At 31.1% G+C, this 17,236-nt stretch overlaps 1 protein-coding gene across 1 annotated transcript; it reads left to right on the top strand.

Annotated features, from left to right (window-relative positions):
* The first annotated feature begins 499 nt into the window (after positions 1–499).
* LOC139481275 (trypsin-like) lies at positions 500–16,895 on the top strand. Its single transcript, XM_071264456.1, has 8 exons — positions 500–595; positions 5,652–5,709; positions 6,783–6,799; positions 7,678–7,859; positions 8,269–8,350; positions 9,598–9,778; positions 13,696–13,853; positions 16,587–16,895. The coding sequence occupies exons 2-8, from the start codon at positions 5,676–5,678 to the stop codon at positions 16,851–16,853; spliced, it is 921 nt and encodes a 306-aa protein (XP_071120557.1). The 5' UTR covers positions 500–595; positions 5,652–5,675; the 3' UTR covers positions 16,854–16,895.
* The last annotated feature ends 341 nt before the right edge of the window (positions 16,896–17,236 follow it).

Genomic DNA, 17,236 nt, shown 5'->3' with positions numbered 1-17,236 from the left:
TGTTATGTAAACTAGTTTCTAATCTTTCTGTCTGTTGACAAATATGGAATATTAAGCAAACCCAATATTACACTTCCCGTCGCCATAATATCTTTCTTATTTCTTTACTGATGAGATCACCAAATGCGGCCTCATTTTAATTTAAAATGTCATGATGGATGCAACCAGTGAAACGAGAACACCCTACCATTTCGGAGTACCAGAATTGATCCCTGGTATATGTTTGGTTTCTGTGAGTTCATGTTTTTGTTGTATGCTAATTGTAATGCAGAAATTTGCTTAAACCTTGTTTTTTTGTGCATTGGTATTAGGCTGTTTTCCTTTGACTGACGGATTGTTCCTTCATTATTAGTATTGCTGCTTCATTAAATCACATAAGTATTACCTTAAAGATTTATTTATTTCAGTTTCCTGAACCAATGTCAATTGGTAAATTGTTATCGACGTGCTGACAAATTGTATGTTCAAAAAAGATGTAACAGCTTCAACAACATACCACGCACTACGTAGATGTATAGATGTATATAAACCTGGCTGTTCAGATCATTATATCATAACAGAAGAGGTAGATAAAACGACGACCATTTCAATTCAGGTTTGTTAATTTATAATTATTATATTCTTTTATTCTAAAAAAAGTCGTCTTAAACGGTGTTTTTCTTTCTATTTTACAATTATATTATAAAAAGAAAGATATTTTGACTGCTGGGAGTAAAAAAAAATTAAGATTTATTTCATTGTTGAGTTTAGCTTTAATATTTTGATAATAAATTTCCTATAGATTACGCAGAAGATTGCAATAGGTATGGGCAACTAATATATACTAGTACCTATGTGGAGTTATTTTCCTTTCAGTCCCTCTTTTGACGAATTAACCCGGACGATACCAAGTTTCAATTAAATTTGTTTCAAGGCATACCATAACGACCTGACTGTGTAATTATATACATGCTACTCCTAATTACTTAAAACATTTAATTCGTTTGATAGTTATCATGCGCTGCTGTGGATAGGGAATAAACAATCTTGTCATCTTTTTTTTTTAGATTTAATCACGAAAAAAATAGTCGTAAACGAACATTATAACTTTAGAAACAAATAATGTAAAAAAAAATGTATTGCTACAATTGAGGGACAATATTTGAGATAAATTTGAAAATACAAAACTCTTAACAATGTTTTGAAATCATACATTGACCTATGACTATCTATTTTTCGTGTACATGTATATACTATTTGATGCTGACTAAGTTATCTGTTTAAACAAATGTATTGTCGATCCAAAGTTCTTTTCTGCGATGAAAATGTCACAAGAACATAAACAAATAGAGTACATATCACCCCCTTTCATAAACTTAGTTGATGATGAATTTCATACAATGTGGCTTATACTTTTTATAAACCGTAACCATTCGTGTGTGTCTTGCTATCCTGTAATTATAGTGATAATCATATTGAACTGAACAATGATTGCTTAATCTAGACGCATAAATATTTTGTGAGATCTTTACCCTCCTTCTACACTGTGTCTAAACCACACCGGCAAAATTTGCTCGGGCTCGATGGTATCTAACATCCGGCACAATGACGGAACACCAATAGACAAAAGAAAGGTAGGTTTCTCCTTATTTTTTATTTTTTTTTATGATATCGAAGAATATATATACATATACAACTATTTTCTATTGTGAGATGCAATATTTTCTACAACCGTTCTATATTAACGGAGAAATAAGTCAAAATGTATGTCAAAATGACGAATTGAGTGAACCTTGCCTCGAAATTGTTTAATTTCTCGTTAAATTGTTCACATTGTACGGAAAGAAAGGTACGTGAAGATAGATATTGACACCAGAGATTGCAAACTTAGTTATTATGAGCATCTCCATAATTGTATTTCTGTGTATGGAACGAAAGAAATGGGTCATGTCAAAATGGAACTGGCCGGTTTCGTCAATGTATACAACCCGGTTTCGTCATAGATTTCAAAATGCATAACCCGGTTTGGTCAAATAAAAAAAAATCATAATCGCATTACGTTATAATTGATTATTTAACTTCAGCGTTCAAAAGGAGTTTTGTGGGTCGTTGGAAAACAAATTCGTTCATCGGACAACGGCTTATTATTTATATGAGTCTCAGATTCAAATAAATAATAAGCAAAAACTTGAATTTCTACTCTTATAGAACACAAATATTTTATTTACTTTGCATTCCGAAATTTTTTAACAATATATTCAGACTAAAGCTCTCTAAATATGCGTTTTCTATATGAGTTATGGGAAAATATGTTGAACATGTTTAAACTTGAAATTAAAGTTTACGGTCTTAAAAATCGAAACACACAATTGATATGTGATTTTCTCGCACAAAAGGATGGACACCTTTATAAGTAATCTAATCATTATATGTATGTAATCTTTTCTACAATCGTTAAAAATAAATCTTCTTAAGGATAAACGTTGATAATAAGACAACTGTATATGCATGCATAATCAACATAGAAAATGAATGTAGGATTACAACTACCATGCATTAAAATAATTGTTGTATCCCTTTTTGTAACTATACTGCTATGTACAAATTAGTATAATAGTCTCAGGTCATCGACAAAATTCAATAATAATTATTTTGTTAACATTACTAAAAAAAAACGAGTCTGTACTGTCGCCGTTGTGTTATGATGATCGGACACTGATGTTGGTCAATATATTTTGACAATATATACGGACAGACGGATTCAGTTTATTTCAAAGTGGACGTATTATTTAAAAATGTCTATCAACATGAAAAGTTCATACAAATTCCAAGCGACAACAACCCGACCGTAGAGCAGAAAACAGCCGAAGGCCACAATGGGTCTTCAATGAAGCGAGAAACTCCCGCATCCGGTGGCGTCCTTTAGCTGGCCCCTTAATAAATATTTATACTAGTTCAGTGATAGTGGACTTCATAGTAAATTGCGAATACATGTATATTTATTATATTTAAGGGATAATTTTAACTATGATATAAGTTTTGACACACATCGCGCATTTACTATACAGGCTATGTTATCGGACGAGTTAAGGTTTTTTCATCATTCTTTATTATTTGTACTTTTGTTGTACTGTTTGTGTCAGCGACAACACTTTGACTCAGTCCATTCCCGAATCAGACGCTTGTAATTCCATGGCTGTCTCTGGTTGCTTTATACCATATGCGTTTTGAACATAAAATAGGCAGGTAGTTTTCTTGTTTGAATTGTTTTACATTTATAATTTAGGGCCCTGTTATAGCTTGCTTTCATGCAGTTTGTGTGTTTTTCTCATTGTTTAAGGCATACGCTGACCTAAACTTGATTAATTCAACATAATTGTTGTGTCTAAAAGAAAGTTGTCTCATTGTCAATGTTTATGGGATAAGTGGTTACCGTCACTTCTTCTTAATAAGACCTAGATATAAATGACGGTCATGTTTTGCAAACCAACTTTTATTCGCATTGAAAATACAAAACTGTCAGATATTGTTTTCGAAAGTTATCTTGAAGTTTCAATTGAATTTGAACTGTACAAAAAATGAATTTGAACTGTAAAAATAATGTGAAAAACATGCCTATGAAAATAAATGTGCCTACCAGAAACGGGGAGAAAGTTACAAATCTCACTGCTATGTTATGGATGCTTAAGTGTGAAAACTCGCTTTAGTGCGCAAGTAACACATTATATATAGTACCGGAAAATATGGCAAGACTGCATGCATGATTAATTTGTGGAGAACAGTATAGACTATAGTCGGTTTGGGACTGTTCGTCAATGATTGAATGCATAAATGTATTAATAATTGATAGTAAATATTGTAAACTAAGTGTATATAATATAGTATAGTAAATTAAAATTATGGCACAATCAAAACACATCCTTTTATTTTTCATCTTTACATACTACTATTATAAACAAAGAAAATATAATAATGTTACAAAATAATTAGATACCAGTGTTTGCTATTCAGTATTTATATTCCATTTAAAATTAGTTTGAAGTTAAGTGAAGTAAGGGATACGCCTTTCATTAGGAAAATGTGTATTATCATAATTAACAATGTCCAAAAGTGCCCGTTTAAAATAGATTTTACTTTACAATAAATATATATTTAAATTCTCGAAAGACAATGTTCAGATCCGTGCCAAAGTTTCTTTTCATAAATTGTCTGTTAAAAAAAACCAAAAAAAAACCGGGTGATATATATAGACGAAACCGGGTGATTGTGTAGTAACAACATTGACGAAACCGGTTTATTTTAATTTGACATGACCCTTTTCTTTCGTTTCATACACAGAAATACAATTATTGAGATGCTCATAATAACTAAATTTGCAATCTCCGTGTCAATATCTATCTTCCCGTACCTTTCTTTTCGTACATTGTGAACAATTTAACGAGAAATTAAACAATTTCGAGGCAAGATTCACTCAATTCGTCATTTTGACATGCATTTTGACTTATTTCTCTGTTAATATAGAACGGTTGTAGAAAATATTGCATCTCACAATAGAAAATAGTTGTATATGTATATATATTTTTCGATATCATAAAAAAAATAAAAAAATAAGGAGAAACCTACCTATCTTTTGTCTATTGGTGTTCCGTCATTGTGCCGGATGTTAGATACCATCGAGTCCGAGCAAATTTTGCCGGTGTGGTTTAGACACAGTGTTCTATTCCTCTAGCCAATGTAGAATAATAAAATCAATAAAACTGATCGAAATATTATGTTATTTTACGAAATAAGTTTTTCAAGCAGATTTGTTTTTCATGATTCTTTAATTTTCATTTTACATTCTTTTTTTTTGTATTCTTTTATGTTTGTCTGGTTATTTTATTCATTTTAATTTTGTTTCAAAAATATTAATATTATCTTGAAGCGTATTTCAAATAGGTACTTTTGCTTTAATTTAAGTTAGTGTTGTGTTTTCACTTTAAAATATAATCGGAATAACCACAAAGTCAAACTTAAATATCGTAACATCTTGGTTATTAACTGTTGTAATTGAATACAGCCAATGAAAATAAAGGCAGTCTGATAACTGTTTATTATCGATGCGATTGGTTCCTTGATGAATATACCACCTCTATATTTGATATTGTGTTGAGATTAAAATCATCAAAGATTAACAAATGTATAGCATCGTCTAAAGTTATCATACTGTCAACTTCAAATACATTTTGTTGTTTTCTCAATAAAACATTGATTGTGATTTAATATCCTGTGTGCAAGTCAAAAGTGATTTTTAGACTAAAAAAAATAAAGAATATGATAAAACAGCAACCATCAGAGTATGCATCTATCAAAAAGTCTTTTTCGTGCATTTTGAAGATTTAGATTTTAAATCTTACTGTTGAACAGTAGATTTGGAACAGTCTTCAAACAAACTTGTTTCCAGTTATGCAAACACTTATTTGGAACGTTGTTATAGAAATAACCATTTCTGACACCTATTGGCAATACAGCAGGTAAATTGAAAATATTGTGAGAAATATCACAATAAGGGTGCGATAGTTTGTAAAGGTTACTGATGGATTCATTGACGGTTTGATGCCATCATGTGCAGGGTCCAATAGTCATCAGATACAGGTAATTGGTTATGAAATTGGATTTTTTTTCAATTTCAGACGTGTTGTTGTTAGAACATAAAGATGTATCGGGTGATCATTGTCAGTGTTTTTGTCGGTAGGTAAATTATTTAGTTGCTCATGAATTCAAACGACAATAGTTTATAACATATTTTCAAAGACAAATGTATCGTTAATTGATTAAAAAAAAAGAAGTCATGATAACAATTCGAGGGAATCAAATGAATTGCAAAGTAACCGAACCATCGATAGAGTTAGCGTCAAATAGTAAGCATGAATCATAAAATTAAATGTATTTTAGTCTTTTCAGGTAGATCACAAGTATATATTTTTTGAGACAGAATTTTTTTATAATTTGCCAAAATGAAGATTTTACTATGATCTTTTCAAATATTTAATAAAAAGTATAGGTCACCGTGCTATTTTACAAGCTATGAGGCGTTGAAAATTGCCAAAATTTGGTAAGTTTGTTCATGAAAAAACACATTAGTGTGACTAAAAAAAATTATATGAGATAGAATTTTGAAATAAATTGTGAGAAGAAAGGTTTCATAATATGTTTTAAGAAAATAAAAAGAAAACAAGATGTCACCGTACTTGTTTTCTTGCTACAAGTAAAAATAAAAAATTTCCCTATTAGCCCAGTATAAATTTTGTACTAAAAGAGTTATATCCCCTTAAATGCTCATTTGAAAATAATGATTTTAAAACCAAAAAAAATTATATTTGTTAAAATATTTTGAATAATACGATTAATTAACAAGTTTTCTCTAAATAGAGAAAACAGTCTTACCATTGAATTGCAAATCTGTCTCCAAATTTGCAGATTTAGGCAAATAACTAGACCGATTTTGTACTGTGATTGTACAATCCAAGATGGCGGTATACCATGAATCTACCTTAAGACAATTCTGATCTAAACATAATTGAAAAGTGAGAACAATCAATTATTTGCGTATGTTTAATTTTAGTTAATGTTTAGACATATCCAATGCGTAATATTGGATACTGTTCAGACCATTCTCTAGCAGTCAGTCTAGTACAGGAATAACTGTAACAATACTAATATTATTTAAACTAATGCATTCGGATATCAATGCTTACATGTAAACTACTACATTGTAATAACCGTTGTTATAACGTATACAAAACATTATGATGTTTTTGTAGTGTTCTGCATGGCTACAGTGAGTATATGAATATTATTCCAATATTTGATGATAATAAAAATTAATTTCAACAGTTATTAGCACGGTTCCTTATCAATAAACATCAATGTATTCGATATGATCAATAGTTTTACATATTGATTTGGGTTAAACCCACTTTCACCACTATGAGATATTGCATGTCGGTCTGTTTATATTGATCAAGAAAGTCGGACTGCTCAAAGAGTAATTCCAACCGTCAGCCTTAAAACTGACAATCCAATTCAAGTCAATTGGAGTCGACCATAATAACTAAAAAAAGACTTTGAATTTCTATGTTTAGCATCAATAAGGATTCCAACTGTTTCAAGTGTACGTATAGGCATGTATTCTAATGATATTTTCAGGTTTGAGCGTTTCTTGACAAATTTTATCACAAAAAGCGAATTGAACACACAAAACTTAGTTATGTATAGGTACAAATCATCTTCAATTTTATACCACCCTTGTTCCAAAGTACAAAGTGTTTAACTGTTTTATCTAAACTGTAACTGTAATGTCACCCACAAAGTAACTTTTATATTATTATTTCTACATATCAAACACACAAAACATGAAATTCGGGTCATTATTAAGCAAATCAAGGTGATCTGATGAGGCTAACTATGTTGTTGCAAATAAATAACTGGCTTTAAATTTTATTTTATAAGAGAACAATTGTGTTAACGCTATAATGGAATGGTTTTAATTTCGTGATTTGTTAATGACAAGCTTATTTTCGATAATAAGGAGGTGTTTTTACTTGGTAGTTTATTTATTTATAATGTAACATTTATATAAACGAATGTCATTTTTTCGGGTTTGATAAAGAATATATAAAGAAAGTTTTTTTAAATTAATTTGATATCATTATTTAGGTTTCTACGGCTGCAAGTGTAAAGATTGTTAATGGTGACGATGCCGACATAGAAGATCATCCATGGATGGTCTCTTTTCAGATAGGAACAGGTGGAGTAAATTATACCCATGAATGTGGAGGAGCAATAATTGACAAGAGCTGGGTTCTTACAGCCGCACATTGTAATCTGTTCGAATATGAGTGAGCTTTCTTATTTAATGTTCATAGATAATCTTGCATTTAAATACTACGGGTACCACATATGGATCAGTCAAAGTTATGTGTACATCAACATTATCTTCAATGTTATTTACTTGTTAGTTTCGCGATTCCAATTGTAGTTTAATTTTTAAGGATCTTATAAACTAGATGAAATAATGATGACAGTTGTATTGTTGCAAATGAATAACTATTTTCAAAGTACTTTTATTATAACAATTATACTATCGCTATAATGAAATTGTTTTAATTTTGTGATTTGATGCCAAGTTTGTTTTTGCAATATGGAAATTTAAAATGATTGAAATATATCAAAACAAAAGTTATAACCTTATAATGTCGCTTGTAAAGAAGCTGTTTTTTTTTTATATATCTCTTTTTTTCATTTTAGGGCAAAGGATATGCGAATTGCTGCTGGAAGCTCGTTTTTAAGTCAGATAACAGAATTTATAGCAGTGAAAAAGTTCCATGTGGTATGCAGTTTTATGTTTTAGCTTTGTTTTGCAAATTGATTATGGACTTTCCGTTTAGAATTTTCCACTGGTTCTTTTGTTGTTTTACTTTTTATATCCCACTTTATATAGACATTTTTGTGATTTTACTTTTTGCTTACAAGGAATCTAACAAACAAAGAGTTCCACGCGGTAACGTTCAAATCATCGAATTTGTTTCGGCCATGTCATTGTCTGTTTCACTTCGACTTATAAACTCTTATTATTCCTTTATACCTTTTTTGTCCTTTAAGGGTTGTACCAAACTCCCTGACTAAAAATAAATTGACTCTTTTAATTTTTATAAAATATTAATAAAATGTTAATTTTGACACTTATACGATTATATCAAAATTTCTAAAAAAAACTTAAAACACACACTTCATCAGAAAAAAAATTGCTTTTATAGCAGTTTGACAAACAAAAAAGTTTTGTCATTGACAATTCCTAATATTACCTAAATAATAGAACGTGAGACAAACGTCTAATATATTTTTTACAGATTGATTTCCCTGTAGTGTTATGTATCACCTTAAACGAACAGAAATTATTTTCGTATTCAAGACTGTAGTTATTTAATGTTATTGGTACATTCTTCAAGTTTCAATATTTAAGCATTTCCTGTACTTTGAAGGGTGATGATTTCAACATTTGAACTTTAAGTCATTTATTCAAATAAGATGTTATTGCTTATCGTTTATAATTTATATTAGTATTCAAATATTTTACTTGGATGTACGTTGGTTCATCTACGTGTATATGTGACGATGTTTTTGCGGTGACCATACAGCAGGTTCTGTTATTTACAGATATGATTTGATAATAGTTATAGGGATATATAATTTTAATAAATCTATTCGGTGCAATTTTGTACAAGATTGAGTTATACCTAAAATCTTTTTTTTACTGTCTTAAAAGAGGTTGGTTGGGAAACTTTGGAGGAACGAAGAAAAAGAAGAAAACTACAATTATTTTATAAAATCCAGAACATTTTGTTTGAGAAAATCAGCTTTCAAGTATTTTAATAAAACGTTTTGCATGATGCACGAGTAACATATTAATGCATTTAAGAAGAAATTTGAAATACGACTCAACACTGTGCAGTTAAAACAAGGTTTACCGGAAGACGAAATCGACGAAATAGTTATTTTTAATTGTATATCTGTTAACATGTGAATTACCTTGTTTGCATATATTGATTAACTGATTTTTATTCAATATTTTTTAAGCACGACAAATTTAAACCAACTTGGGGCACCGGTCCTCAAAATGACCTTATGCTACTGCATCTTCAGAAACCGCTTAAATTCGGGTCTACTATAAACAAAATCGACCTGGACATTAATGTAGGCCACAATTATACAGGAGAGGTGTGCACAATAACGGGATGGGGAAAGACAGATGCAAAAGGTATGTGTTCTAAAGCTTGAAACTTGAAAAGGAAAGAGCGACAAATGAGAAATTGACATTAAAACTCATATTTAATCGAAATCAAACTGACAATAACGTAGTAAGAAAAATTAAACGATGAAAAGACCAACAACAGTAGACAAAATACAGAGCAGGTCGATATACGCTAACTCTTTTCACTCTCTATTTGTATAAGTTATATAAACAAATCTGCGTTCTAATCTGAATGATTATTTATCAAATTACTGAAAATGTACAAACAAATATACAAAAACTTAGTTTAACATTTTAAGCAATGGACATTTTTTTTTGCTTAAATAATATTTTCGTAAATGTACATAGACTGTTAATTTAATATATTCATTTTATTAGTTAAATATATATCAAACGTCTGAATAATAGTCAACGATTTTTCCCACGTGGGAGCTGGATCGTTACAAGTAGCGATACATATACACAATAAATTTTTTTATATAAACGCCTAAAAAGTGTACATAACAACACCAATGATATAAAAAGGAACTATAAATGTAATTATTTATAAACATTTTGGATAACAGATATCCTTCGTCAGTCAGATTCTGATGTTAAATGAATGATCTTTAAGTCTTCTTAGATTAAACTTTTACTAAATCTTGAAATTTATACAATAAAAAAAGGCAAACCGAACATCAGTTAAGACGCTTGCACCATTCTAAAAATTTCTAAAAATATGACATAGGTTATAATTATATGACTAATTACATCAGAGAGTTCAAATATATGCTTTAAATAAAAATAATAATGTGCGATGTGAACTAGCACAATTTTAAAGCTTTTACGTTGTCGATATTATGATGTTACAAGAAAGATTGCGACAATAAGAATTCCAAATAAACAGCACTGAACGGTCTAAATTTCTAAATATTTCAGATTTGACAACTGTAGTGTAGTTACATTAGAGTCTGCGATGTTTAAAAACAAACGGCTGTTAAAATATAATAACAAATTTTGACTAAAGTAAAATAGTTGGACGTGGCTTGGTACTTATACATCCCTCAAAAAGTTAAGCAATTTAAATTGTTATATTCAACAGATTTATTTTAGAGATGAGTAAGGTAGAGAAATAGAAACGGAGACTGTAATAATACGTAATATAACCCAGATGTGAAGCACTGCATGGTATCGAACTACATCTTTTCATTTGTCCCATTTGGTGTCAAAGTTGTTAATTTTCTCATCCAAAATCTTTCCCGAGTAAGTCTATCCTCCCTAGACCAAACAGAGTTGTGGTCAATGATAGTAATGGTCAGTCGATTGAGATCTGCCTTAGTGTGGCCAGGGGATCTCAAATGTCGACTAAGAGGGAGGTCTGGCTTGCATTGGTAGTCGCTACGATGACCGTTCATTCGTTTGTGAAACGGCTGTTCTGACTCGCCTACATACTATTTACCACATTTACACTGTAGGAGATACACAACATTTGTAGTCTTGCAATTAACATGACAAAATATGGTGTATTCTGTATCAGTGGAGTGACTGTTAAAAGTCTGGGTATCCAGTATTTGTTTGCAAGTCAGACATCGTTTGTTTCCACAACCCTTACAAGAGCCCACTGACGAGCCTGCTTGAGAGGATAACTCAGCTCTCACCAGCAAGTCTTTAAGGCTTTTGGGCCTGCGGTAAGCCAGTACAGGTGGCTCGGGAAAGATCTTGGATAGTTTAGGATGTTTTTCGATAACTTTCCAACTTTCGCGGATAAGGTGAGACAAGTTGTCAAATTTTGGATGGTAAGTCAACACAAAAGGCACCCTCCTGTTGACCTTTTTGACTTTATATTGTAAAAGTTCATCTCGGCTGATGTTACTAGCACGAGAAAAACCTTTATCAATGTCTTTCCTTTTGTAGCCTCGATGTTTTAGGTGACCGCGAAGTTCTTGTAGTCGTTTTTTGGCAACATCGTTGGTGGAGAAAATCCTTTTCATTCGTATGGCCTGGCTGTAGGGGATGCTCTTGGTGCAATGTTTAGGGTGACAACTTGAAGGAGACAGATATTGATGTTTGTCTGTGGGCTTGCAATACAGATCTGTAAATATGTTTCCATCCCTCACTTGCGTTGTAGTGTCAAGAAATGTATCTTAGAGTCAGAGATTTCATATGTGAATTTTATTGAGGGATGGGCATCGTTGGCATGTTGTGCAGGATCTGCTTACCCTTCCGGAGCACTTGAGATCACCCCTAGGTTTTGGTGGGGTTCGTGTTGTTTATTCGTTAGTTTTCTATGTTGTGTCATGTGTACTAATGTTTTTCTGTTTGTCTTTTTCATTTTTAGCCATGGCGTTGTCAGTTTGTTTTAGATTTATGAGTTTGACTGTCCCTTTGGTATCTTTCGTCCCTCTTGAATAAACAAATCTAGTTATATAACTTTACATAGACAGCAAACCAACCATGAAGATTTAACACTCATCAGGGCAAACGACCATTTCCATCGTTGTTCTAATGGACGATTCAAAATATTTCCATTGTATATGGTCAATCGTCAAAATGATTTTCTCCGGAGAAAGAAAGAAGAATTAATCATAAACATTCTCAACCCGGGATTAAATGATAAATGATATTCTAATTTTTACGTAACATTTTAAAGACTTAAAATGACATCAGTAGTCTGTCTTGTATTTGTTAACGTCATACTATTGTTAACGTCAATCAATTGTTTTATATATATACAAGTCACATTACCTGAAGATCTGCGAAAGCAGTGAAAGCACTAGTAAAAAATGTGATGCATTGAAACCGTTATTATCTTTTATAATTTTCTTATATATATGTGATTCGATGGATAAATCTGTTGTAGAGTTGTCACTGACTCAGACGTACTTATAAATATAATTATTTTCTGTGACTGTATCTTGCATTAATTTGTAAGATCCTTTACTATAGATAATTGAGCTGATCTGTAACAATAACATCTCCATGCCTGATATATCATGTACTGTAGTACGTCACTAGATTAAAACTGACGAGGAAAGGTAACACACGGCCACCGAAAGCTTTATTTTGAAGCTCAGGTGGTCGTGTGGTCTAGTGGGACGGCTACAGTGCAGGCGATTTGGTGTCACGATATCTCAATAGCATGGGTTCGAATCCCGGCGAGGGAAGAACAAAAAATTTGCGAAAGCAAATTTACAGATCTAACATTGTTGGGTTGATGTTTAGATGAGTTGTATATATATATATATATATATTTAAAAGACAAACAAATAAATTCTTAGTCTTTATGATAAAATTTTGAAAGAATATTCAGAAAAGCTATTTATATTTATCTAATATGTATCTTCATGAACACTTATCTCATAGTTGCTAGAAGAATTCTTTCTGAGATTCATTCACTTGTATTATAAGACTTTCAAAAAGGTAAATTTTTAATTTATCAAATTACTATGTCTTATTCTTAAAAAAGTATCTTTAATGTATTGCATTTGTTATTAATTACTGAATCCTATTAAAAATTTAGGCCATTATTTCATTTCTCCTAGTATTTCCCGATAAAACCAATTAAAACCGGGGTCTTCCCAGTAATTCCCACTGGACAGGACACTGTTCATCAAACCCGTGTTTGTGCCAAACCTCAAACTATCCACTAATGTTAAAATGGCGGACAGTAAGCAAATATAGGCCACCATTTAATCTTGAAGAATGAAAAAAAAGCAATTCCATATGGTCAGCCATTAAAGACATGAAAAATGTGAAACAGTTCATACAAGAAAGTATTCTCTAAATATTCAACAATTTAATCAACTGATAGAATATGAAACATCTCGGATATTGGTATTATAGAACATACTGTGGAAAATTCGTACACACAATAAGTAAATTTCACAAGCATTTATTTTGTAATTTATTATATATTTCGATTATACAACTTTTTCTGATTGCAGGAAGGAATTCCCCTGATCGTCTACAAGTACTGTATATGCCTGCTGTTACTAATGCATACTGTAATAATTCTTATTTTTTGGTGCAGAAGCGTCCGTTATTTCCAGAGGCCTATTCCAACTTTATTTGTCTTCAAGACAAGGATAAGGATTCTTGTCAGGTAAGGACATTTCGTTTGACGCATGTATGACTCCTTTAATCACAATGTCACTGAACTAGTTATTTCTAAGTTGATTTTAGATTATTTGTTTTTAATTGTAAAGTAGCTTACTGAAACTATAATAACTGTTTTCTTATATTGGTATTAATAAGATAATAAGACAACCACCGACATCATATTACTGTTACATGTACATGTACATGCATATTTTAATATTTTGTTAAAGACTTTCATGTTCTCGACATTTGTTGTCGTTTTACCTTCTAGTTCCTTTCTAGTTCATACACACACAAAAATATGGGTATACGTTGTACAACAATGAGACAACCAACAAAAAAATAAAACCAAAGAGAACCAAAAGACATCTAGATGGCAGTATAAAGACTCAAATAATGGAAAGAATAAAACGTTCGGCCATGTTTTTTTTTAAACTATAATGATTTGGTCTATAATTGTTGCTTTTTGAGTCACGCACTTTCATGAAATTTTGATTTTACTGCGACAAGGCCATAAAAAGGACGTCGATTATCATGATTAGTGAGGCCAAAATTGGACGTTAATTTATAAACAACAAAATAGACGTCTTTATATATACATATATACAAGTCTAAATTGATAACAACGTTCACACCTTCCTATATACCAAGTTACATTAGAGATGACATCGATTTTTTATCACATCTACCAAAGACTACAATGGAGAATGCCTTGTAAGTTTCGATGTAACAATTTTGTATACAAATATACCTCATGATTTTCCAGCTGTTAAATAATGGATAGAAAACACAGAGAAGCAATATCCTATCGCTTTACCATTGATTTCATTTTAGATTCCATAAAAAAAAATTTGAAAAATAATACATTTTGTTTTGATGGGAAAAACTATACACAAACGAGAGGACCTGCTATGGGTACAAAATTTTCCCCAACTTACGCTTCACTAGTAATGGGGCATTAGAACAGAAATTGTATCAGGACATTAAAGTACATTTGGTAAAAAAATGGCCAAGCAATTTGAAACCTTCTGAAAAAGATATCTTGACGATTGCTTTATCATTTGGACAAAATCCGATGAAGAGCTTGACATGTTTTCTGATAATCTAAACAGTCTTCATACATCTATAAATTTCACATTGAAGTAAACTATCACAAACTATCATTCCTGGATATTATAATTATTAAAGAAGGCACTCTTAAAACGAATAATTATTATAAAGACACTGACACACACCAATATTTAAACTTCCATTCCTGCTATCAAGCGCATAAAAAAAGAAACATACCCTACTGTCTAGCAGGGAAAATATGCACAGTAGTTGAGAATGAAGTATTAAGGGATGAACGATTGCACAAACATAAATTATATTTCAATGGCTAAAAAAATCCCGACTGGCATTAATTGAAAAATCTACCGATACAAATGAATTATCTGTTGTCACACATAATACTCATAACCAGAATATATTTTCTGTAGCGAGGAGAAATACTTGAACAAGATTCAAAATTAAGTATCCTTATAAACCGAGAAACGATGCAAACGGCAATCTAAGAACTTCAAACGTATATTGACCCGTGCCAGGTTCGACCTAACCGAAAGGAAAAAGAAGCAATTCAAGGTGTCGAAATGCACAGATTCTCGTTGTTGTACATGTGCATACATATATATCGGAAGCGACCTTAAGACAAAATGCAAACAAACGATATATGCCAATACCAACATGACGTGTAAAATTGAAAATTGGATTTACTGCATTAAATGCTGCGGCTGCAAAGAAATTTACATCCGACAAACCGGTAATAGGTTATTGGTAAGAACACGCATTCATCGACAGCCGCAATATAGGAAATCCCTCTTAGCGAACATTTAGATCGTTGCGGTAAAGGGCTTTTTAATTTTTTTCTATAAAATTAATGTAGAATGTGACATTAGAAGATCCATAAAGAAACAATATTTATAAACAAATTCAACCCAAAACTAAATGTGCATTAGGCTTTTAATAGCGTTACGATTGGCTTTCACTATTTTACTGTAGAACGTTTTTCATGTTTATTTCCATTTTGTAATCGATTTATGACGTTGCATACTTAACTAACGTCTCATAGTTACAATTATTCGCCTTCCACCTGAAGATTGTTATAAAACATGAAAGTACTTGTGACTATTAAATAATATATGCATTATCCGGAAATATTGGACTTTTTTTTAATTTACATATATATATATATATATATATATCAAAAACGTTATAGATATCAAATGACAACACTTATATTTTTTTATAACCGTACATGAATGGTGTGTTTATAAAACAATCCGTAAAAAACCAAAGACAAATAACAGTAGTAAATAATACATGGTTGTCTTCAATTGTATTCTAGATGAAAATACACAAAGATGCAAAGTCTGATGTCTGTGTTACGTCTTTGCAACAGAAACAATAACAAAACCAAATTCATTACTAGATCAGAATGTTTTGAAAAATAAAAGGTGGATATACCGTGACTTGCTCTATCCAAAGTCTGAAACTTAAAGCTTGACCCTTATAAGATCAGCCATTTAAATGATTTTTATTTTGGCATATTACTTTTTCAATAAAAATAGATATAGATGAAGTTCTTGTCACTTAATTTACTTTAAGTCATCGATTAAAGTTAGAGTTGCGACTGGTCTAATACACAATCGTTTAAGATTTTTTTATTCTTTTTTAATGTTAATTATATTTATTCATTTAGGGTGATAGTGGTGGACCCGTGGTATGCAGTAATAAACTTGTAGGCGCACTATCATTTGGTGGTAACATCTGCAATGGAAGTTTACCAAGTGTGCATACCAAAATTTCTCCTTACTTGGACTGGATTAAAGACAAAATGAATACAAAAAATAACAAGAATCAGAAGGATAAGAAAAAGAAGAAAAATGATAAGGGAAAGTCAGACGGAAAGGGAAAGTCAGAGGGAAAGGGAAAGTCAGGGGAAAAGGGAAAGGGAAAGAAAAACTAAAATAAATAACCATTAAGTTAAATAAAGAATATAAGTAATTCATTATGTTGTTGTTGACTTGTTTCAAGAGTACATTAAAGAATGAGGTCGCGTCACTAAAATTATGAATACGATCACACAAAACTGTGGAGAAGTCTCGGCTTAGTTTTGAACGTATTTATTAACACTTTTTAACTTTGTATATATGGTTGAAATGTTATTTTGCAAGTCTCTTAATAATTTGTTAACCATTGCCTAAATGATTTGTAAGAGTAAAAATAAAGACCAAACTCAACAGAATAATCGATATCTGTTTCACATTTAGAGGACGATTATGATGTATGATTTAAAAATGGAAACAGGGAAGATGTCAAAGAGACATTAACCCGAAAAAAGAGCAGAAA

Source organism: Mytilus edulis, chromosome 7 (assembly GCF_963676685.1).
Source record: "Mytilus edulis chromosome 7, xbMytEdul2.2, whole genome shotgun sequence".
Lineage (NCBI taxonomy): Eukaryota > Metazoa > Mollusca > Bivalvia > Mytilida > Mytilidae > Mytilus > Mytilus edulis.
This window is presented reverse-complemented; position numbering and strand designations above follow the sequence as displayed.

Excerpts from the sequence above, each read along its gene's own strand:
- LOC139481275 (XM_071264456.1), top strand. The coding sequence starts at position 5,676 with ATGTATCGGGTGATCATTGTCAGTGTTTTTGTCG. Across the intron at positions 8,351-9,597 it reads CAGTGAAAAAGTTCCATGTG|CACGACAAATTTAAACCAAC; the intron begins GTATGCAGTTTT and ends ATATTTTTTAAG. Across the intron at positions 9,779-13,695 it reads GGGAAAGACAGATGCAAAAG|GAAGGAATTCCCCTGATCGT; the intron begins GTATGTGTTCTA and ends TTCTGATTGCAG.